The 25,549-nt window shown below is 32.0% G+C and overlaps 4 protein-coding genes across 4 annotated transcripts in view; 2 read left to right on the top strand and 2 right to left on the bottom strand.

Moving 5' to 3' along the window:
* The window catches only part of LOC116767211 (uncharacterized), a 65,449-nt gene extending 55,186 nt beyond the window's left edge, over nt 1-10,263 (top strand). The window contains exons 4-14 of the mRNA XM_032657431.2: nt 3,047-3,338; nt 3,529-4,121; nt 5,002-5,354; nt 5,543-5,776; nt 5,927-6,115; nt 6,350-6,556; nt 6,743-6,956; nt 7,062-7,292; nt 7,707-7,894; nt 8,285-8,507; nt 8,711-10,263. Coding sequence (XP_032513322.2) covers nt 3,047-3,338; nt 3,529-4,121; nt 5,002-5,354; nt 5,543-5,776; nt 5,927-6,115; nt 6,350-6,556; nt 6,743-6,956; nt 7,062-7,292; nt 7,707-7,894; nt 8,285-8,507; nt 8,711-8,818 — 2,832 coding nt within the window. The 3' untranslated portion in view covers nt 8,819-10,263. The remainder of the gene's footprint in view (nt 1-3,046; nt 3,339-3,528; nt 4,122-5,001; nt 5,355-5,542; nt 5,777-5,926; nt 6,116-6,349; nt 6,557-6,742; nt 6,957-7,061; nt 7,293-7,706; nt 7,895-8,284; nt 8,508-8,710) is intronic.
* Nucleotides 10,230-13,833, bottom strand: LOC116767739 (15-hydroxyprostaglandin dehydrogenase [NAD(+)]-like). The gene is made up of 5 exons (XM_032658198.2): nt 13,686-13,833; nt 13,064-13,300; nt 12,274-12,447; nt 11,931-12,079; nt 10,230-11,152 (listed from the first exon to the last, which is right to left on the bottom strand). Exons 1-5 carry the CDS (start codon nt 13,779-13,781, stop codon nt 11,002-11,004), a joined length of 807 nt encoding a protein of 268 aa, XP_032514089.2. The 5' UTR covers nt 13,782-13,833; the 3' UTR covers nt 10,230-11,001.
* A 3,539-nt stretch (nt 13,834-17,372) lies between these two features.
* Nucleotides 17,373-19,944, bottom strand: LOC116767459 (15-hydroxyprostaglandin dehydrogenase [NAD(+)]-like). The gene is made up of 5 exons (XM_032657785.2): nt 19,670-19,944; nt 18,793-19,032; nt 18,528-18,704; nt 18,289-18,449; nt 17,373-17,819 (listed from the first exon to the last, which is right to left on the bottom strand). The coding sequence occupies exons 1-5, from the start codon at nt 19,763-19,765 to the stop codon at nt 17,666-17,668; spliced, it is 828 nt and encodes a 275-aa protein (XP_032513676.2). The 5' UTR covers nt 19,766-19,944; the 3' UTR covers nt 17,373-17,665.
* Nucleotides 19,945-23,040: 3,096 nt separating this feature from the next.
* LOC116767775 (3-oxoacyl-[acyl-carrier-protein] reductase FabG-like) lies at nt 23,041-25,021 on the top strand. The gene is made up of 5 exons (XM_032658253.2): nt 23,041-23,275; nt 23,704-23,943; nt 24,015-24,191; nt 24,306-24,466; nt 24,691-25,021. Exons 1-5 carry the CDS (start codon nt 23,180-23,182, stop codon nt 24,851-24,853), a joined length of 837 nt encoding a protein of 278 aa, XP_032514144.1. The 5' UTR covers nt 23,041-23,179; the 3' UTR covers nt 24,854-25,021.
* The last annotated feature ends 528 nt before the right edge of the window (nt 25,022-25,549 follow it).

Below are 25,549 nucleotides of genomic sequence, written 5' to 3'. Positions count from 1 at the left end.
TATTTCAGATTGTTATTCCAAATGAAACAATTAACTTCAATTTCGTTATTATCTATTATAATAAAGATATAAGTTACATATAATTTTTTAAAAAATAATAATACTTACAAAATATCAGGATAAGATAAATATCTTCATTGTAAATGATTTTCAGCTGTTTCAATCTATTATACGCTAGGCCTTTTTATGACCTATATTTTATTTTATGACTAATGTAAGAAATTAATTTCTAAAGTTGAAAAAAGAATATTTAATATAAGTGACGTCATCTCAAAAAGTTTGGAAGTCACACGCTTTATAAACTGTCAATTTTATTTACAATCCCCGAACCTGATAAAAGATTGGAAACATTTTATTTAGAGCAGTAGTTTACACAGCACTCTTTGATATTTTTATTTTGTAACTATGAAAAAGGCAAAAAGTTAGCAGCAGTACACTTTTTTCCAGCGTTCAAATACCGATATGTTATTGATTTCAAATCTGTAGTATACTTTTTAAATGAAGACGATACAAGCAATCGATTTATGGTTGGCAAATTGGTCCTAATCTTTTCCTTGCAATAATAAAATTCGAGAACAAAAGTTTTAACTACTGACAATTATAATCAAAAAAGATATATATATATAAATAATAAACTAAAATAAATCAATATGGTTATGTTTAATAGCCGTAGTTGTATTGTTATTTAAAAAAAATATCACAAAATTTGTAAGTAGTGTTAGTTTAGTAATTAATTTTTCTTTAATTACTCAACCGTCGGCGATGATACAATACGTTTATACATATAATATGTGTGTTTCGTCGTGGCATAAAAAAAGTGACTACTCCATTAAAAGTTAAATGATCAGCGACAACTGTTATAGTTTTTGAGTTTCGTTACCGTTACAAAAGTCATCTTTGCCACAGAACCTTTTATAATATTAATACAGCCGAGGATTGTGTACACTCTGATTGGACCCTCGATCTTTAATAGTTGAAGATTAATGTTAGTTCAATATTTTGACTTTCGGTTTTCGATTAAATTAATACTCATACTAAACATTCTCCTTTTACAGCTGGAACATTAATGACAGAGCATTACTTAAATACTCAACGATATTACATGCATATGCAATATCTATAAGTAACCTCTATCTTCATCCTTATGAAGTCATATTATTCCATGTTGATATAAACAACTAAAATACCCATGATACAGAAATTTATTAATGAAAAGATTTATATTATATAATACTTTTTTTTCGTTATATAAAAAAATTGATGTTAGTTCAATTAACTATAAAAATAAAATCTAAAAATAGTAAATATTAATTATAAAAGTTTTGATTACATTTTACTCGGTTTATGAAACAAAAAACGACTTCAACTTAACGTTAGATTTATAATGTAGATGTTGAGCCAGAGTTATATGATCTCCCAGAAAACTCCAGCAACAAAATAAGTAAATTGTCTACGTAAAGATTTCAACATCACGTAAAAACAAAATTATCTGAGACGTATTTCGTCTTGTTCGTTCCGGTGGCGTGGAAATCACAATTTCAAGGGGAGATATTCCACCGGTCTGATGAAATTTAAATGTACTTGTATGAAATGTGGCGTTTCGATTTGCAAAAGGGAGTGGAAATGTAAAATAGTCATATTTCCAGGCACTTTTGTTTCTTTGAGAATTCCTCTTAGAATTGTTATCATAAGTATGCTTTCACGTTTGAAATATAAGACACTATCCTTAGTGTCTTATTTTATTACAGTATCCTAACTTCTTATTAGAATGTTGTTTAGTGAAAATTTATTAAGGCTAAGGTATTTATTTATTGAGATATTTAGTTCATTACCACAATTTTGCAGAAATACGTAGTGCGTAGGTTATTGGGCGAATTTCAGTAGTTATAGACCCATTGGTAGTTTTTTGTCATATTCTGCCGCAATTGACACTTGGAATGTCAGCCTTTCAAACGATTAATGCAGAACACGAAACAATGGCCGAAAATTTGGAATACCTATTTAGTTCTTGAATGTGATTTACTACTTGATAATTTAGTTGATTTGAGTGATGAAACTGAATCACGGGAATTCAAGCAACGAATTAGTATTTAAATATTTTTGTGAATACAAATGAATTTAGATGTCAGTACCTCATATATCTGTGTATGTACACGCTATTGTATATGCATGCTTTAATAATATTTCTTCGAAATAAAATATATAACAGGTCGTTTTAATACAATATCCGACACTCTAATATTCGTTTTTTAAACCCATTTTATATCCTTTATCAGCAAAAGCTTTACTTGAAAATGAAAATTACAGTTGAAATGGAAGTTTAATATCGAAAAATTCGCTCATATTTCGGTCCCGAAATCAAAGCCGAGATGAAATCCTTAGACTGCAGTGCAGACAGCGTTATACGGTGATTAGTTATTCATAGGAGTACTTGCCTCTCACGATATCCCAGCCACAGTTATTATTGCAAACATTACCGAGGGAAGATTACCTGGATAACGTTAAACTTTTACCATTCCTTTTATGATTAAAGTTCTATTGAAAAATCACGATTGAATAAGATCAATATAATAGAATATATTTTTGTTGCAAAATGATTTTTTTATTTAAACTTCGATAAATCAAAAATAATAACCTTGACTATAATTGCAATATCCCATATACTGTTAGAAATGGAATATAAGCTGACATAATCTTATTACTTTCGGTTCCACTTCATTTCACCCGAGCACTGACATATGAACATAGTGACCTCAATACTTTTACAATATAGTTTGGCAGGTAGTTAGTTACTTATAAAATATGTACGAACTTTTATTTTAAGGAATGCCTATAAGATTTGGACTGATAAAAAGGGTATTACTACATACTCATCCCTCACATTATGAATTTTGTACAATAAAATTATGTACTTTAAGCACTTTAAAAGTTAGCTTTGAAATATAATATTAATAAAAGCACAACATGTCTTTTTGCTGAAATACTTAATTCCTGATTGGTTATTATTAAATAGTGAATTATTAACTGATTTAATCTTTGTTCGCAGATATTATTCGATAGTTTCACGTTGGGTCGTTTCACATCGTTCGTTGACGACGGCTGCCCTGATGGCTACATGCAAATTCAAGAGGCAAGCCGTCCCCAAGTAGGCGGTTCGTGGTGTGGAACTTCCTGGGGCCCCTCAATTTATTACAGCGAGACGAAATCTATTACGCTTATTATTCGCCTATTACATTTGTCTAAGGAACAGAATAATTATAACTTTGATTTCCGTATGGCATATAAAGTTTTAAGGAAAGAATATGCCACTGTCAGATACGGTGGAACGCCACCTTCAGGTATTTAAAAAAAATATTTTATATTAACAAGTTAATTTTCAATACATTAAAATATTTATAAATATTTATGGATATTTTGGAAGGTTAGTAAAACCTTTTGATGTCATTGGGGTCATTTACGAGCGTCGTTACCTTCATGTAGACTTTTATATGTGGTATCAATATTTCATAATTTTATTTTTGCTTTTAGAGAGACCTTTTTTCAAACTCAGGCCAATGTTATACCCTGTAAACATATCACACGGAGAAGATACGAACATTGGAAGGACGGCAAAAACTCCAGAGTATTACCTCGGGGATTTGATCTCGGGGACTTATTGCTCTCGGATCTACAGTGACTGCGATCGTAAAAACTGTAGATTACAATCTCCAAACTTCCCCGGCGTTTATCCTAGAAATCTCACTTGTTACTATGCGGTTAGACAGCACGAAGTGCCTCAAGGAAAACATGCTTTAATAGTTGTGAAACAACCGAATGGCCAGTTAATTTCCATAAGAAGTCAAAAGGCATTGTACGCTCCATCTCAAAATGATAGGGAGACTAACGGTAGAGAATTAAAATTTTGGCAACAGTGCGATGAAGTACAGGACTATGTGACAGTTTATGATGGCTACACGACAAGAGATCCCGTTATACTGAGGTTTTGCGGTGGTGGAGTTTCAGTTCCTGAAGCGATATCAAGTGGTCCGGAATTGTTAGTCGAGTTTACTACTTCACCTTTTGGTACATTTCTCCAACCGGCTACATCACAGTCTCTACATGGATTCCAATTAGAAGTCGAGGTAATTAAAATTAAACTATAATTTTATATTGTTTTACATTTACATTGTTAAAAAATAACTTCAAAAACAATCATAACAAAGAAATAAACTTGATTAGGTTTTATGTAAAAGACAGTTTAAGTCTGCCCTCAATATCAGATTGGGCAGTGCTCAGTATAGTAGTGGCTTTATAAATAATTTATTATCATTAGTGAGGTTCGATCGAAGACACTACGTGATCGGCTGAACTAAATGACACTGAGACGACGACGCTTGAATTTTTCCCAGTGGGTTCTACTATTTGTGTGTTAAATTAAAACAGTTCGTTAAGATTTTAAAGTAATGAGATTAGATTCGAAATCGTAATGGTTTTTATGTCAATATTTTTTATGTAAGTGATTTTTTTTTACGTCTCGTTTAATAAGTTGCCTACTCATTCATGTTGCTGAATTTAGGATTATAAAGTTCTTTTTGTTAAAGGATTTTGATATGTTTATTGAAAAATGTGTATGTATCCCAGTGTTTAATTTCGAGACTTGTATTTATTATTATGAATTTGTTTCAATTATAGTGTATACAGCTCCATAATATAAACTTTTTAAATGTGTTTCGATTCATCGCTTGAACGATTGGTTCAACAAACAAGTACAATGAAATCTTTTTAATTTACAGTTTACAACCCAAAAATAAAGTTTCATAACTTTTTTGTTCTGAATATTTACCAAACTTTAAATCTTTACTTTTTGGTTAAGTTTTTGTAATCGGGCCTAACGCTACAAAGAACATAAAACACATTGCGAAAATGTGCCCCATTAAATTGAGCAAAAACTGTTTTATTTATTTTAAATACTCCATTATTGATAAAGAAAAAACAATTCAAATACGCAATTTACTATTGTAGGTGAGATTTGTTGACCAACAATCTCCAACGTACGCAAAAAATAAAAGAGCTTGTGAATTTTGGATTCGAGGAACTGGTAGGGGAGTTTTGGAGCATCCACAACATTCACTTCCTCCAAACACAACATGCCTTTATCACATGCAAGGAATCGATACTTCCGGTCCATCAGGAAGAAATATTATTTACAGACGGCAATTTTCTGCACCGCGTTTTAGGGTTTGGTTCTCTGTATTAAAATTTTATGTGACAAACGCTATCAATCCCAATTTGCCTGAAGATGAGTATTGTGGGAGCCATTTGAATATATGGGATGGGCCAATGAGGATATCTCCCGGTTGCAGTGATATCTTTTGGTAAGTGGTTAACTTTTTGTTTTACGCTAATACATTATATTCGATATCTTTGAAAGAAAAAAAGAAAAACTGTCGTTTCATAAAACATACATACATGACATTCTGTTAATTCAAGAATTACAATAATTTTATATTAAATAATGTCGTTTTAAATTGTATTTAGTTTGAGATGACACTTTTACTTGTAGTGATAAAGAACGATCGGTTCAAATGTCAAGAGCCACTTCCGCCCAGTCCGTGATAGTTGGACGGCCACCGACAAATGCAACCCTCATAGCTAGGTTCTGCCGCGAACGGGCTCCAAGGACTTGTGAACATGCGTTATTAAGACGATCTAGAGCATGTGCTAGAACAGAAAGTTTCTTGTCTAAAGGGGACTCTTTAACGTTGGAATTGAAGTTAACACAAGGAACAGCACTGAAGTGAGTATTATGACTTTTTCATATCAATTTCTTACCTTTGTTAGTTGATGAACTCAATTGAAATATTATTTTATATTTAAGTATTCAAGACTCAGTATAAGGAAATTGCAATGAGTCGATGGTGATATGGTCTATCCTCTTACATTCCAGGCCAGTATTCTTTAAAGCTCTATACGAGTTTGTAGATTTACATCAAGATGGGGAGGCTTGGGGACGCGGGCCGTGTTCCAGACGTTTTGCGTCAAGGTCATTCCCTGAAGCGCCACCAGACCCGCCGGTTACCTTCTCCTCGCCCAGAGATGTCTTTTTGTATGGTCGTGGCGGTGCTAAAAACATCAGGTTAACAGAAAAACAATTACAACAATGTCATCGATAAGAAAATTTAAATCGCTTTCCTTCGTGCAAATTCTTCCGTACCTCTAATGTCACCAAACGACTAAAACTATTTAAAAATTATTGTAAAATTGTATAAACAAAATACTTCTATTTCGTCATTGGTTTCCACAACAACAAATTTCATAGACAGTGTTCGCTTTTGGATATATAACGAAACATTAAATCTAACGATTTCAGTTGCACTTATCGCTTCGAAGCCAATCCGGGTGAGGTAGTACGTCTCCGAGTGTGGGGCGTCAGGAATGGTGGAAGGTTATGCAGGTCCGTGCACTCGGCTCACTCACCATGGTATCGATGCGGAGGAAATCCTACAGCTGCTGTGAGGATCTTCGAGAGACCATGGAAAGATAATGGAGCTGGTGTTCCAAGGGACTGTTTGTGCAGGTAGTTGAAACATTTGATATAATGAAATTTGCAAGGTTTAAAAGACCGTTTTGCTAATGTGCTAAACAATGTTTGAATTTCAGTGTGGAAGACTATATTAAAGTTATGAGCTGGAATATTGAATACCTATCGTGATGATTTAAACCCAAAGTGTAATTAAAACTTGTTATCGTTTTTTTTTCACAGCGATGTTCCTGACTATGAATTCACATCCACCTCAGCAGTGGCTGAACTAAAGTTTGACGTGGTCAACATGTCCGCTGTTGATGACTTCAGATCTTTCGGTTTTGAGGCATCTGTTGAGTTCGTAAGGCTGAGCAGTGTTTGTGATTCCACCCACCGAGTGTTTGGAGCTAGTGGGGAATTGAGGCTTTCATACTATCCTCCAATGTCTGAAGATGTAAGTCATACGTTAATATGATTTTTAATGTCTATTATTAAATATAAGTGTATTAAATATTACTCAATCTACGGACTATGCAAGATAAGCGGATGTTATTTGTAGGATCGTTGTGACTTTCGTCCCTGGTTGATTGATCCAGCACCAGGCAGGTACCTTTATCTCCAAATCCAAGGCAGTTTGATTAAGGAACCGGAACTCGATAACTTCACGTTACAAAATAATATAACAGTTGCTCCGGATTTGAGGCATTTATGCCAAACACAGAATCGTATTGCAGTCTACGCTGGAGGACTTTCTCCGATATTCATATGTCCTAGGCCACCAGTAGAACAGGTATGAGGTATTGTTTATTATGCTTTATTTATTCATGTACCCAATTATGTTTCTGTGTCTGCGTTAAAAAAATCAAGGAATAATGATAACACTCCTAAACATCGCATGCGCATTGCCTCCCACTCAGTCGTGATATCTATTAATTTCGGGATCGGCATTATTTATCAATATAAAAAGTAGCCTAAGGTACTCCTTATTACATCAGCTACCTGCCAATAAACGTACCGTCAAAATCAGCCCAACCATTTTAGAGATTAGCAGGAACAGAGAGACAGGCAAAAACTTGTAAAAATAGATTTTTTTTTTTGGTGTATGTATCGCATATATATTCGTATATATATTCATATGATTTCACTTTATTTCGTCACCTAAGAGACAATCAGAAACAATAACTCTACTTTCTGTTATTTTCAGGAAGACGACGTAGTGGAAGTATTCTCCGAAGGTTGGACTTCGGAAGTAGATGGTTTGTCCAGACACGTGCTGGCGGCGACGCCCTCCCTCGACCGGTTCGATTTGGAATGGCCACGATCGCTCTCTGTTGAACTGATAGCCGCGGAGACTGGTTCCTATTACATTACGTGGTTGGAACTGTCGAGGAGGTAATTTAGGATTCGGACAAAATCATTAAAAATATTGTTGACTTATAAACCTGCCACTTTTAAAACCAAATATGAACTGGAACAAACTTGTCTTAAAGGGTTTTAACTAATTATTGTCTAAAACCAATACACCTTAAACGATTTAATATTGATTTACAATGATACTCACAAATCGCTTCGACAAATACTTTCCCGCGCAAAAGTGAACAAAACAAATGTCATCGATTTAATGCCACTTCGGGTGCGTTCCGGAGTTTTTAAGAATGTTTTTTAATTATATGTATATGTATATTTGCTCTAATCTATGCATATTTTTTTATACAAAATTATTTGAACACTTTTGTTTAGTGGCTAGCCACAAGTTAATACATTTCAATATGATTACTCCAGACACCCAAGTCCTCGCGGCGGTGTCTTCGCTCTCTCCGGCGAGTGTACTCATAAATGTTCGTCTTTGGACGCGTGCATCGAACCAGCTCTTTGGTGTGACGGAGTGCCGCAGTGTCCGCACGGGGAGGACGAGCGTCTGTCGCAATGCTCTGCTCTCATGAGACTGCCCGCGCATTACGCAGCCGCTCTGCTCGCGCTCACAGTGCTTGCGGTATTCGCTGTGGTGAGTAATACAGATCTAAAACATAGTTAATTTTCTTAGCTTGAGATAGCTTGGTACAGTCTTTAGGGTAGGAAGAAGAACCGAATAATTTTCTCAACATATTGTAGCTGTGATTCTGATTAAGAGTTTTTTTTGGACTATATAGAAGATAAAACACCTCCATTTGATACAAATTAAGAACAATGTTTTCATCATCATCACAGATAGCGGTGATGCGTTCGTGTCGCAGACGGCGGTCAGCTTTCCAACAACGTCTCAAGAGTTTATCATCCGATACAGCTATATTCGACGAGAAAGAAGTGATTTGCTGACCAAGCGAGGACTCTGTGCGGTACGTGGAAGTAGACCGCGTCACCACCGTGTGACCGTCTCCCGCACAGAGTCTCATACTAATGTTCATACATCCGCCACCTCTTGGCGCATCGGTGAGAATCCGTTTATTTCTATACGGTTGATATTTAATTCTCTTCTATTATTCCTCACTATAAGTTAATACTTAATTGATTATGTATGGACCAAACGCAGTCGAACGGTCACCGTGTCCATGTATTAAGTGGTCTTTATCAAACCCATCGTATTTCCTTTGTATCTGTATATATGAACGCACAATTTTTCGACCGATCGACTTGTGGCACAACGTTCATTTGTTCTGTTACTCGATTGTGATTTTTAATGTAATGTAAATAGAGTAGTATTTATTGTGTAACGTTCGTCATAGTATAGACCGTTGTGGCAATAATTCTGTTAATGTTTCCCAAGTCGTCTGTGTTCTCTCAATTCTATATGTATACGTGATAGAAAACTGCCATTTTGAAATTGAAATGTTCTTCAACGACGCCACCGAAAATTAAAAAAAAAAAGAGTTCAATCTAAATAAATGTTAAGATGGATTTTATTTTACAATGATGTTTACCTATCCGTCTATTGACGAGAGTTATGTTGACGGCCAAATATCTGCCACTTTTAATATAATTTTAATAGATATTTAAATATAAATCAATTAAATTAAACATTTTAAAATATTATAATAATACGATGTAAATAAAATTTAAACTATTCATATCTTAGAAACGTATTGAAGTGATATAAAGAGATGTTTCCCAGGGAAATCGTTTGAATCTTTGTCGAGTTACTATTAGAGAATTTGTAGATAATGATGATCCTATTGAATAACCTCGTTTTATTAACAATAAGATATTGTTACTGATATATATATTAAGTCCACTAATATTGTTTCTCGTTCATATCGAGTGTGAGGACTTTAGGAAACGGATATAGTATTGTTGAAGTATGAATGGAGGGACAATTTTATTATATATAACATGTTACATACGAGGTCTAGCGTTCATTGATAATGTCCTTTGATAGGTTAACGATAAGCATTAGAGGAGGTTTGTTTCCATTTGGACGTAGATTCGGTTTTAGCGTGCGATTGAGTTTTGTAATTTGTTATCGAAGTAAGTTAGCGGAACTGGTGTAGCATGTTTATATCGTCTTCCATAATATACGATAATTTCGGAGGTTTTCATTATTATTATTATTATTATTTTTTGTCAATTTTGTTCGATTAACCATTTGTATGAAATACGGTAAATTTCCAATAGCGGAAGTGAACTAATAATCCAAATCAGGTGTTATCCTGGAAGACAATAATGAAGGGAAATAGCTGTTTAAGCAGAGATACTACTTTGGACATACATTGACGAGAATTATGGTGATATAAAGTTTTTAAAATAAAATTATTTATTGCATGAAATACTTCGTTTTATTTCAATCATGTAACACTGCATTCAAAAATATGTAATTATAAATGTCCATATGAATAATAAGAACCTTTTAACCCAATGCACATGGTACCACACACACACACACACACACACACACACACACACCAAAACATATGCATATATTTTTGAAAGTTTATCTGTTTGACATCTTTTTGGATTGAACAATCTCTGAAACGGCTTGACCGATTCTGATTGGACATTGATTGGCAATAAACATTTACTTAAACTATCATTATTCTAGAAATTTGTTTTATTTTTTTTAATATAAATAAAAAAAAAATACTACAAAAAATAAATTACAGACAAAGTTACGATTACTTTGAAAATTATTAGATAACTAAAACATTTAAATCTTATAGTTATAATGATTTCACAGTTAACAATGCACTATTAGTAAACTTGATTTACTTAAAACACTGAAACATTTAGAACATCGTTATGTAAATACATTCAGTTTATATTACAAACTACGTAACCTCGGGAATAGAAACGTCTCTAGAAATCAGGATATTTGGAAAGAGTTGTTTATGTTACCAGTTAAATACAATGTAATCCTGTTTAAATCGTTGCAAAAACTGATCGTATAAAAAATCTTGAAATGTACCGTGTTTTATCTTGACGGCCTCGCGTGGAAACAGCTGTTTTTATAGAAATTATTTCTTTTAACAAACATGTATCAAATATTATATTATGTTGTATTAAAACGGCTACTTGTATACACCTTGACTCAGTATTTCGTATGCCTTGGTGACGTTTCCGGTGATTTCCTCGGCAGGTCTCCCAGACGTCACCAGCCACGTGCTGCCGCTGGCGCCGTTTTCGAACGCGTGTATTAAGCCAGAAACAGCAGCGTCAACTCTGTAATATATAGTTTGAAATGTTTTATCCCGTGTTCTCTTTAATTATAATTAGTATTTTAAGGATTCATCAAAAGCAAAGTGTTATCGGTGTAGTAATTTAGTATATGACAATGAAATTTTGTGAATCAATTATGAAAAAGGTAATTTATCTTCGGTAAAAACACATAGCTCTCGTATGTTTAATGAGATCTAGGACTTTTGCGAGTATTAATTTTAGTTAAAGTAATATTTTTCGGATTATTACGCGTATTTTATATTTTTTAAAAATTACATAACCCCAACGTTACGGTTACTTTGCAGCAACCGTGGTCACGGGCAGACGAGACGTATTTCGTATGTTTGTTTATATTTTAATAAATCCATTTGAATTAAAAAGTATGACTGTAGAAACCTTCGTAATTCACAAATGAAATAATAATAGAGCTAAAATAATTTACAACTGACGCTATATAATTTTACTGTTTATTGTAAATAAAAAAAACATATCTGTAAAAAATATGTTGGATTAATTTTTAGACTGTATTTAAAATATGAAGGCAAGTGTAACTATTAAAGTATTTACCCTAACATCTAGCAACGTCTCAAAGCAAATGCTGTGATTGGTTAAATTTAAACTTGACATGATAGTATAACTTTTTTTTTCTGTCAGGTTATTTTTTTTTTTAGATTCTAAAAGTTGATCATAGCTACGTCATTTACGTTGTTGTAACGATACTTAAAACGAAAATATGGAATATTACACAAAAGTATATGAAGATTGTTTAATGTGATCTTACCCCTGTAATGGCATTTTTTCCATTGCTGCTGGCACCATTTCTTCTAATTCCTTGTCAATGCATCCAACTTTGACAATCAAACTTGTATCCGTCGCACCAAAGCAAACAGTCACCACTCGTACTCCAGTCCTATTATAAGTTTCAATCTTCTGAAAATTAAATCAATATAATTGAGATTTTTTTTATCAAAGTAATATAACGAAAAAACCCATGACGCTGGTATTATAAATGGATAAGTATGTAATTATATTTTCTTATTACGAGCATATAATACCTTATATATAATTTTATTGCTACTATTGTGTTCATAAAATCAGCAATAAATTATTATTCTGTCACTCACGCCAAGACAATTGCTGAACTGCAATACAGCGCTCTTCGTTGCACTATAAACAGGGAGTAAAGAGCTTTGTATTAGGGCGACGACAGAGGATATGTTGACAATGGTGCCTCCTTTCCCATTTCTATCTTTACGCATTATTTCGAAAGCCTTTAGTGACCCTGTTATAACAGCTGTCTGAAATATGATATTAGATAGAGTTAAATAAAAACTTATATCATAATGTTGTAAAAATTGAAAAAATTTTACAAAACGTGGATATTGTTGCCTTTGCGTTTGATAATTTATTTTGAATGACAAACGTACAATGAGATAGTGGTGATGGTAGTTCAGTGACATTAACGCATAAGTAAAATTTATGTTAGCTCTCAAAATAAACACATCTTGATAAGATGCCTATTCATAATATGTAAATTTAAATAATGTATTCGAATACGTTTTTGTGTTTATAATAAGAGGAGCATAAAATATTTATATACCTTCTACAAACAATTTTGTTTTACCTTAAACCAAACAACAATTCTATGGTTTAAAAACTGGAGTTATAATAGAGTTATTAAACAATACGAATATAATTTTAACAGTTCATAAACAAACTATTTATCTTTTTTTATAAAAATAAATTATCGATATCAATAAAATACCATGTATAAAATTAACAGAATTTTTGACAAAAAATATGGACAACATAAGCGCACGACCAGAAAACTGTCTTCTGATACGTTATGTTCGAAACATAATAAACAGGCAAACACAAAATACAAACTAAGACACGAATCCAAGAATAACTTACAACATTGATTGTTATTTCCTTTTCATACACTTTGGGGCTATCATTCATAATACCAGCATTGTTAATAACAACGTCCAAATACCCAAAAAGCTGAACGGCTTCCTCGAAGGCTGCATGGAGTTCGTTACTTGCTACATCGCACTTTATAAATTTTACTTTATTGATACCATATTTTGAGTTCAATTCAGCTTCCAAAGCCTGCCCTTGCGTTATATTGATATCTAATATGACAACATGCTAGAAAAAACGATGAAACATAATTATAAACTATGATTCATAACGTGTTTTTATGTAATAAAAAAATTTGTTGAACTACCTAATTGAGAGTTATTTAAAAATTGACTATATCCGTTATTATTTCCTTGTATTCTTTAACAAACAAATAAGTGAAAAATACAAGTAAACAATAATCGTTGTATATACATAGAACTATAATATGCAGAACAATTGCAAGGAATTATTAATTTTAATTACCTCATATTATTTGCTTTTATTTACTCCTATAAAGATAATTGTAACCTAAGTAAACCTTATGATATATTATCATAAAACAAGTTCCAAGTGGATCTATAATTTAAATTATATTTTTAAACTAATGTTGTATATTAAATCATCGTCTTACCTTTGCTCCGCGAGCCAAAACAGTTCGAACTATACCAGCGCCAATGCCGTTCGAACCGCCGGTGACCAGAACAACTAGATCTCTGACGTCATTCATATTCGTCTGTTTTCGATGGCAACTGATTCTCTACTGAGAACTAATCGAACGTTGATAACAAACGGACGACGAACAGACCATAGATAATATAACAATGTTATATCTATATTGCTATTGTAAATTTATTCTTTGTCATCTAAACAATTTCAAAAAGTTTTTTATAATGTCTTTTCATAATAAATATATATTAACGTTTTTACTTCTTACAATGTTGAATATAAAGTGATTTGAACCAAAATAACATTGCTCTACTAATTTATAATTTTCAAGATACAAAATTTCTTTTTTATCTTACTTCCAGCGAAAAGATAGAGTCGTACAAGGTTACCGAGTTTACGTTTACCGACCGAGTCTTGGTAACTAAATAAACATGGAAAAATATATGATATAATACTTTAAAATTGAATAAACTTAATATCTCTAATTTAATAGGAATATTTTTGCTTGATTTTATGTATATTTTAGAAGGCGATAAAAGAATTCTATACATACATATGAATGGCTTTTCATTTTTTTTTTTAGACTGGAAAATGTAAAATTAAATAGGTTTTAATTTTATATAAAATTAAATAACTGCAATAGTTTACACAGTTTATTTAATATTAAAGCGGAGTTTTCTGGTATTAATAAACTAATTAAAAAAAAAACATTTTAAAAAGTTGCGAATGAGATACAAATACATGTTGTTTGTTATACATAATTTATACGATCAACATAGTGTTTTTTTAATTTTTGATTAATTTAGAAAATTATATTTCATACTAATACAGGATTAACTTTATTTAATGAGAAGTAATTAGTTATTCTTTTATATGTTATCTTCTTATTTTATGTCAATAATCCAACGACTTAGCAGTCTTTTCTGATAATCAAATGTCTCTATAATATAACCTCATAATTTTGCTCATTACTGTAATTATATAATTACCTAGTTAAAAAGAGCAGTAACAAATCAATTAGTTTAGTAATAAACCAAATTATAATGCCTTTGTTGTAGTACACTTCTCACCACATCTATATGAAATTGAAGTATCTGTTTGTATTATTACATTAAGCGTATCACATATACCAATAATAGATATTGTTAAACTTTTGTCTGTATGTTTATTCCGTCTAGTCTCTGAAATGGCTAGACCAACTTAACAGGATTTTCATCGGCAGCTACCTCATGTTATAAAGAGTAACATAGGCTACCTTTTATTTTTGCCCGAGATGTGCTGCGCAGCGCCAAGACCTTGTGGCGGCTCTCGGCGGAGTGGACTTGTCGCTTTCGAGTATCGTGGAGAAGATGCTCGAGAGTGACAGGTCCTGGCTGGCGGTGTCCTCCTTCTGTGAGACGGTCATGTCCACGAAGGAGGCATCTGAGCGGGAAAGGGAGGATGCGGCTGATGCACCCTCCCTCCGCAGACGACATACGGGGGCGCGCCGGAGGCGATATTTGCAACGCCTCCAATAGCGCTCCTGCACTCCAGGCTGGGGTCGGGCTGGTAACCCGGCTCCTGTGAAAACCCGGCGTCGTCGGGGCGATCCTAATTGCCGGGATTGCCTCCTTTCTCCGAGGGAGTAAGTCCGGTCTTTGCCAGGACCGGCTAGTCGCTGTTGTGCCCTGTCGCTGACAGATCCGGGGTGCGCCAACATAGCGGCTGATGGGTTTCGCAGTGGTTTTAGTGAGTAGGGACCTGCCTAAGTCGAGTCTCACACATCCTCTCCGGCCCCACCAAGGCCGGTGAGACGGCTCGTAAAAAGAGTTTCCCTGCGTCATAAAAAAAAATAGTATTTGGTTAGCAATGTAAATAGGGTATTTAACAGAAAACACAAATATTCACCTTATTATGATCATAGATCATATCGCAGGTAATATCGTTTCTATTGCTTTAATATCGCTTCTCGAAAGACTTGTCTCAAATCCGACCCAAAGGCAATACGCAACAGTCCAATTACTAGAACATTACAAAATATTCTCTATTATATTTTAACTTGTTATCAAACAATAACTATATGAATGTTCTAGTACACGTATAGCTAATGGTTTCATCCGTAGTCACGATATGGCGCTGCTTACTGTCGAGAACATTCTACAATATTCGCTAAGCCAATTTTTAGGCTGGCGTGAGAGTAGATTTTTTTTTTTAGTTTTATAAAACAATAATATTTTCTAACTTTTTCTTTTAAAAATTTGATCGTTACTTCACAAAAACGTAATCGAATATGCAACTTAGGTAACTTTCAAATAATTATCGTGCAATTTTGTATTTATTTTTACTTACTGGGTGGTAGAGCCTAGCTGTAGTCATGTAACTACAGATCGAACATGAGCTGGCTCGACCGGGGAAGTACCACCCTCTCACAGAAGATCGGCGTGAACTAGCTTTTAATGGCCGCTTTTCATCCGATGAGTGAGAGAGCCGGTTGCCCTTTTCCTATTCCCACCTTTTTCCTGTTAGTTCCTTATTCCCACCCTCCCTATTCCTAAACAACGAAGGTTGGCAACGCACCGTCGCCTATAGGCTTCCGCCCACCAAGTAGACCGTCTGCTCGTTTGCCACCTTTCACATAAAAAAGCGATTTATCACTTTCCTCCTTACCAAGCGGGAAGTCGAAGGGGTATGTGTAACTTCTCGGCATATACCCAGAACTACCCACTAAACACCAACGGTGACCCTCTTTGCCTCAGCAGACCGCCACAAGATCACTAGCGCAATCAATCGTGACTCTCCGTCGATTTTTTTCAACCCTCAAATAAGGGTGCTCCGAGTACTCTAGTACTACACTTTTACGGTTTAGACTTATGTTTGGCAAAAAGGTGGACCCAAACCCCCTCTCGCCCGGACCCCATCAACTAGGTAAGAAAGCGGCGGGCATATTTTCGCCTCCGTCTATCTAATCTCCCCTGAACGGAGCAGATCAGCGGAGGAGGCAGATTCCCTTCTCCACTGTATTCAGAAGGAGGCCATGGCGACTCAAACGGTCTCAATGTATGACATTTTATAGGGACGTTTTTAATTTAAAATAATTAACTGACTTTGCTAACACTTTCCACACTAACAGTTTCCCACAAAAATAGTTTTTAAGCAATATTAAGGATAGAACAGCTTTTAAGTCCCTTTTAGAATTAGAGGGAATTATAAATACATAAATTACAATATAACCTTATATTTTCCTAAATATAATAATGTACAAAATGGGCAATTATTTTTAAATTTGGGAATCAAAATAAAGGCACTGATCAAATAATTATGACTTGATTCAATTAAGATACGCAATGTTTTCCGTTTCCGACTAAAATGAAAGCATTTTAGCATTAAAAATTTAAGGTAGTTTTAATCATAAATATTTTATGAAAAATTTCAAGGTTTTTAGTAGGAGTTTGGTAAATTAAGAAAGACTTATTATTTGATTGTAGTATCAATTTCGGTTGAAATATAAATAATTAATTTTTAACCAGACACCAAATATCCCACTAATATAATAAATGCAAAACATTGTAAAGACGTTCGAATGTATGGATGTACATAAATGTGGACATTTGTTGATCTTTTATATAAAAAACTATTTCATGGATGTTGAAAACCTTTTCAGTAAAACAGCTGAGACATTTATATCAAGGCTATTTATCCTCAAATTCCGTGTAGTTGTATGATCAAATCTCAACAGTATGTGTGTATAAATTCCTTGATGCAAACTGAAGATGTCCCTGACGGCTGGTTCCCATATCTTTTGTTTTAACAATTTTTTTGACACATTTTATACATTTCATATCTTCAGATTTTAAACAGCTCCAATACTAAATATTTAATTAAATCAAACGTGATATTTTAAGCAGTACAAGTTAACTACAATTTTTATGAAATCATCGTACCGATAAAGACAAAATAAAATTCTTTTTATGTTCTAAATCCTACAATTTCTCTAATATTTGCATTAGCTTCTTTTAATGTATCCGTGACATCAGTAACTTCGCCATTCTGAACTAGCCATACGTCAGCACTCTTCCCCTTTTGAAAAATATCTACAATGAAACTTGCGGCCACAGAAGAACTGAAAAGTTTAAAAATAATCAAGTAAGTAAAATGTCATTTGAGCCTAGGTCTGTTCAAAAGTTTTAAGTTAAATAGATGCTTAGCAGCATCTATTGCCTTTCAGGAAATATATATATATATAAATATATGGGTGTATTCATAATTATTAAGTGATGATTTATATTAAACTAGATTTTAAAGGGTTAATATTTAAACAGATAACGTTTGACTAATGCATTAAAGTTTATATTTTCTCAATATTTTAGAAACTATTACATAGATTTAGAGGAATTTCAATATTTCCACATAAGAAAATTTTAGGATAATGTCTATTCAACACGACACAAAATTTTGTAAGTGGAAAAATCGTTTTAAGTTCCTAGGTTTATTTTTAATATGCTTAAAGTTGATTCGACTGAAATTAAATAAAAATAAAAAAATAACTCATACAGACATACAGACTAAAGAAAACTTTCAAACATAATTACCATTGAAGTAAATTTTGGGTTTTTAAAATGTCACGGGCTTCATTTATTTTTCCATCGGTAATATAATCAAAACCTGCACATTTTTTCATAATTTGTGTATCTGTAGCTCCAAAACATACAGTAAGTACTCGAACATTTGTGTGTGAGTATTGAGGATCCATCTGCAAGATACAGTGTAAGTATTTTTTTATTTAAAAAGTAAATATTAATTAAATTCAAAATAGTATGACGAATCTTACACCCAAACGAGTACTGAAATGTATCACAGCGGCTTTAGTCGATGAGTAAATGTGTACTGCTGAGATACTTGGGTCAAGTGCTGTTATGGAAGAAATATTAATGATAGTACCACCCTTTCCACCTTTGTCAACACGCATATGATCTAACGCCATTATGGTTGTAGCAACGAGTGCGGTCTGAAATAGGCAATAAATTTAGGGATTCCGTGTGTACAACATATTATGTGATATTCTTATCCACCAATGATATACCGTGGATACTTACAAAATTAATTTCTATTGTCCGTTTGTACATTTTTGGAGAATCATCAGCAACACCAGCATTATTAACTACTATGTCGACGCTTTCATACTTTTCGATAACGTTACAAAAAACTTCTTGTAGTTGAACTTCGTTTGTGACGTCACATTTATAGAATGTAGCTTTACCTTTTCCATATTTCACATCAATTGAGTCTTGTAATCTCATACCAGAATCTACATCGACGTCAATAATAGCTACATGCTGTCACATAAAAAAATAATTGACATACATAACAAATATATAACACCATATTTACAGATGCTTACATACTATGAAATTACTCGAATATGACACTTTTTTAATAGCTGAGACTCCGGTATCTAACGCTATATGACTTATACTCAGTTCAAAAAGATTTTTATTCAAAACTTGAAAAAATATTTTTCACAATATTTTTCTCACTGTACACACTTAGTCTGGCTTCAAATACTGTTACAATTAAAAATTATCATAATATATATTACTAATCTGGAACGTATATTTTTTATAAAATTGCTTATAGTATGTATATTTTCTCGGGTTAATATATTGTATTATATTTTTTGATATCAAAATGGAATTGGTTGATAGAGAGAACAGAATCCTGAGATCCAAATATTCTCCCTACTCTTGATATAATTCAAATGTTTGTAGGAGGATATTGGTATACTGAACCCTCCATTTTAGTTATAAAAAGATTTTTCAGTCCACATAGTGTTTGTACATAAAAGATGATCAAAGCGAGAAAGAAAATAATTCGCAGGAAGAATATTCAAATGCAAAAGATTTTATCTCTGGGTATAGTGTAGCGTACATAGCCACGTCGCCATGAACCATTACAAACGTTTACTTAACTCACCTTTATATTTTCCTTCAAGAACTCCAGAACAATATTAGCTCCTATGCCACTTGCGCCCCCAGTTACAATAGCTACCTTATTTTGACAACTAAACATTCTTAATACAAAAAGTTTTTCACATTACTTGTTAAAGACTGGATTAAGGTTTTAAAATAAACTCATACCAAATTATAGCTAAGTTTATGTGCATACAAATTTGTAACACGTCAGTCATTTGTGAAAAAGTTTAAAGTATAACGACTGAATCAAAACACTGCTTCAGGTATTTATGTACATTCTATTTCAATACATTTTATCGCTCTATTAAGTCACTATCTAATGTTATTGACCTCGTTATATCTGCAAAATTATTGAAACATATTGTTTAGGTACTAGGTGAAAAAAAAATCTTTTTAAAATTTTAATTTATAACAATGGTAAGTTAAGTTGAAGGTTTTTTTTTTTATTAAATTAATTTCTTAAGGGACTGACATGACACTGACTACGGAAACAAATAACATTACTCATGTGTTTCCGTAAATTTTTGCTACAAAAATATTAAGTTATTAACAAAACTAAAAACTAGTTGAATAATAAGTACAGCAAAAGACAGCCCTACGACTAATATAGTCGGCAACAGTTTCGAACTTAATTTTTTTTCGTCGAACGGGATGAAAAGTATCCTAAGTCCGTCTCCTGGTACTAAGCTAAATTTCAGCGAATTTTCAGCCAAACCCGTACAGTCGTTCTTGGGTTATAAATTATTTAACTAACACGCCTTTGCTTGTATGTATTTATATAAACACCTTTATTTATTTATGCATATAGATTATTGTTTAGTTTAATTACTTCTCGAGAAGTATAAAATTGTGTTTAAAAGTGTTATAAAAAGTGATACCGTTCATAAATAAATATTTTTTATCAGTATGTTGAAGTTAATGCACTGTTAATAAGTTTGACCTTTATTTGACCCTATCGTGTTGAAAAAAATTTTAATGTTTTTTATATATATAAATTTTATTACGATATATATGATATATATGAGCACAAATTATATTTAATCTTTTTTAATATTCTTTTCATTGGCTTCAAAAATGTAAAAAAATAAAAAAAAAATGACGAGATGTGACTTATACTTTTTTCATATCATTTACACGGAATCTCACTCGGCACCTCTTAGGTAGCTAAAATTTATTACATAATAAAATAATCTTACATTTACTAGTAGTTATTACAAGTTTAGGGAACTATTTATAGATTTTTCGTTAAGAAGAGAAAAAAAAACACATTAAATATATTAACACAGCAATCATGAATTGTAAAACAGATGTATGTACTCCTACAGATGTGGAAGCGACAAATTTCGAATATTATGCAGTGTATTTAAGTACAATTCGGGAATTTTTTATCATATCCAAGAATTTGGATTCAATTTATTATTTATCAAATAGCTTATGAATCATGAATTAGCGTGTATACTCACTATTACTTTCAATGTTTTTTTTCTTTAAATTGAAAATATTTGGACGAATCTTACACCAAGACAACTATTAATCTGTAAGAAAACGGCTGGAGTTGCTCAGTAGAGAGCTCTTGATGAAATTTTAATCACACTAATGCATTTTCCATCATTGTCTACACTATAGTCGAAAGACAATAAGGTCACTGAACTTTTAAGAATACAATTACAATACTTAAATTAAACTAATATTTTCGGATAATTACTCGTATTTCTTTATTTTTAAAACTTACATGCTCTCTACACGTCTACTCCTTACGTCTGCCCGTTATCACGGTTGCTGCAAAGTAACCGAAACGTCGGGAGTATGTAGTTTTTAAAAATAATAAAATACGCGTAGTAATCCAAATATGTTCGTTTTATTTAAAAGGTTAACATTATTAATATTAAAAAAAAGTGATTTAATTTAAATTTTACACAATACATACATACACAATACATATTGTACACAATTGTACTGATATCTAGAGAAAGGGATAAGTAAATGCTTTGATTTATTTCGTATAACTTTGAGTTTAAATTTTCGATTTAGGTGAATTCAGTACGATAATTTCGTATCCTTCAACACATTTGATAAAATATTAACTAACACCACGTGTATACTAGATGTAATTTAGTGATTTAGCCTTTAATCGATAAAAAACTAAGTAATCATTTATTGGGTCATCTTTTCATATTTCACCCAGCATTATCAACCACGCTGTTTTGTTAACAAATGCAATCGAAAATTTATACACATCGTTGGATATTTATTACAAACAATTTGTTTTTTTGGTTAAAAATTAATCTTTGTATTAAATCTTGTTATAAAGTTGTAAATGACAACAGGAATAAAATATTTAACATTATATCTAACTATGTAAATGTTGTCATCAAAATGTTTTTTTCAACAAATGAAAATGTCGACATTGGCAAAATTAACCACATATATGTACAAAGAACTAAAGTCAATAATAGCATCTAAAATAAAGACTATTGTTGCGACCATGCAAAATGCATACATCCAGCCTCCGCTATAGTTCATGATAAATAGTGAATATGGAATATGGCTGATAATTTTGACATAATGACGCGGTATCTCGATTTCAATAATAAGTGATAACTATCCTAAACGTGCCGCACATTCACCTTGAAATTATCCCTCAATCTTATTAACGTAACATTTTGGACAGACATTGTGCTCTCAATAAAATTTAATAATAAATACCTGATTATTTATAAAAGTATTTATGTGATCATATTTCTTCAGAAATAAAGATTACGCAAGATTTTTTTTTTGTTAATTCTTAAGTCAAATGCATATTCCCTGTTGATAATTAAGTATTATTATTCTTCGATTTGATTTGGATAAGAGTTAATAGAATTACGAAAAAGCATAAAATTTAATTCAGAAAGATAATCAATTAATGTATCGAAATAATTAGATAAGGAATCATGCCATTGTTGTTATGAAAAATATATAAATTTAAATGCATTCTTATCACACGTATTTCTTACGTAAGAACAATCAATGTTCGGAGTCTTCGTATTTTTTTAATGTCAGATGAAAGTTCATTACCGTTATTTGTCAGTAAAATCAGGAATAAAAAAAAATCTTTACAGAGAATAATAACACTTTCATTTTAGAAACCGTCCGTGGATGCTTATATTCTTGGCTACTGCCAAGAATACTGTATAACTAGTAGATATCCATTTATCTCTTTATTTGCTTACTTATTATTACGTTAAAAATAAAACATAGATGACGTAATGAAGTCCAAAAAATTGTACATCAAAAAACTCGTTTATAGCCAAACTACTAATAAAAAATCTCTTGCTAATGTTATACCTACGGCTTCTTTGAATATAATCATTTTTAAACAAGCTTCTACTGAATCAAGTCTTATATGTTCATTATCTTCTCTCATAATCGTCAAAGCATATCTTTGTTATTACACCTCTGATATACATATATATAAATATTCAAATAAATTGAAAACTTCAGTGTTAACTTGGGAGCTACATAAACAACCATGTTTAATTTGTCAGATAAAGTTGCAATTGTGACGGGAGGAGCTAATGGTATTGGAGCTGAAATTGTAAAGGAATTCCTCAATGAAGGTGTAAAGGTTCGTCTTTTATTTCATATTTACCTATAATATAACACTATAAACATAAAATATTAGATGAGTCAAAATATTACACAAATGTAAAATTATACACAAATTAATATTCTGTTGAATTAATCTCAGATCTCATTATAAATTTTGGTATCGTTTATTCTCTAAATTTATTTCTATAACACATCTATTTCTGTTTAATTAAAAAACTGTTTCGAAACGCTATTATTAAACATTCATAAACAAACTTTATTTTTAACTAGATCTCATTATTTTATTTGTAAGAGATTTTTGCCATATCATTTTTCAGGAATAAATGGTATGATAGGTAAATATCATTTTACATAGGTATACATTGCTTTCACGAAAAAGGATTATTATTTCACTTTTTCGTTTTATATATTTTTAAGTACCTTGTTTTAAATGATTGTTTGCAGTATGTAGCTATATTGGATATAAACGATGAAGCGGGAAAAGCACTTGAAAAAGAACTGGCTGTAAAACATGGTGAAGGAAAAGGAAAATTTTTTATTTGTGATGTAACCAATGATGAACAACTGTTTGGTATTTTTGATGAAGTCATGAAAGAATTCGGAGCTATAGACGTGATTGTTAATAATGCTGGAATTGCTCGTGATACGTTAGAACTTTATAAGAAAGAAATTGAAATCAACTTTGTGAGTTATTATTGGCAATCCTTTATTGAAAGTTATTCTTCGAGGTTTAATAATTGCAATATTAATTTTAGACGGCTACAGTAACATCCACTTTGAAGGCTGTTGAGCTGATGCGAGTAGATAAAGGAGGGAGAGGTGGTACAGTTATAAACATATCATCAGTAGCTGGCATAACACAACTTTCACCATCCGTATTTGTGTATGGGGCAACTAAGAGCGCCGTTTTACATTTTAGCTGTTGTATAGGAGTAAGTCGATCTCATAGTACAACGTGGAAGTGATTTGTCGCTTATTTTGAATGTCAATTTATTGTTTCCATTTTAATTTGCAAGTAACATCTCAAATGTTTCATTCATATTCAGAAAGAGGCTTACTATCGCTACACTAATGTGCGAGTAATAACGATGTGTTTTGGTTTAACTGACACCGAAATCGTGACGAATATGAACAGTTTTGATGACATCGTCAACGAAAGAATTGAACAATTAGTTGGTCTTCATCACCATCAAAAAATTCTACAAAGGTAAATAAGAATTCAAATTTCGAATAATCACGAAATTTATAATATCATACAGATAATATTTTAAACAGATACTTTTTATAATTATAAAAACTAATACTAACGATGACATTAGTCAAAATTGTCTTTTTTACGATGCAAATGTCTCTCACGTTTTTATTGTTTTTATACATATTTTAAGCAATCAATTTATGCTTTAATCCTTTATTCATTGTATTTATTTTCAGCTCTAATATCGCTGCCAAGGGCGTGGTGCAAGCATATAATACAGGCAGCAGTGGAAGCACTTGGCTTGTCGATAACAGTAAAATAATAGATATTACAGAGAATGTAGATGAAAGTTATAAAATTATGTCAAAGAAAACTGTGTTATCTGAAATATTGTCATAAGATTTTAGTTTCACACCTTAAATAACTTGTTGCATTTGTTATCTATGTAGATTACCCAATTCAGTGCTGTTAAACGATTATAAGACATCAAATACAACATCATCCTGTTATGTACATATACAATGTTGTTACATTGATAAATCACTATTAAAATGTCCTATTATTTTAGCACTTGTTTTTCTTTACTAATATTAGTAGGAGTGATTTTGCTTTTGTCCCATAAACCATCGGCTGAAATCTAACTAGAGACTATACCATTACTGTTTTGAGTTCGATCTTTATTATCATATAATAAGATCTAAATTATCTAAATGTAAATATGATAATTGATTATGGACGATGATGATTTGTTATCAATAAAGCCGGAAATCATAATTAAAATCAGTTTTTTGCTTTTTTCGTTACAGTGAAACTAAAAAATATCACGATGAATACAGTTTTCAATCTTTTATCCTATGTTTACTGAAGTTATACTTTTTGATTTCTTTACCTATTTTGATATAATTGATTTATATTCCATTTAATATGACTTTTATATTCAAAAATGATCACATAACTAAAGTAAGCAATCCTTAGGCACTTGACATTTTGGAAAGGCTTGGTAGCTACGATAATGAAACCCAGATTGTATGCTTTACGACCAATACAAACAAAATTAAAAATTATTTAATGTAACTTAGTCTAAAAAAACAAAAG

This window comes from Danaus plexippus (assembly GCF_018135715.1).
Source record: "Danaus plexippus chromosome 9 unlocalized genomic scaffold, MEX_DaPlex mxdp_26, whole genome shotgun sequence".
NCBI lineage: Eukaryota > Metazoa > Arthropoda > Insecta > Lepidoptera > Nymphalidae > Danaus > Danaus plexippus.
Note: the sequence above shows the minus strand (reverse complement) of the source record. Positions and strands in the feature narration are given on the sequence as shown.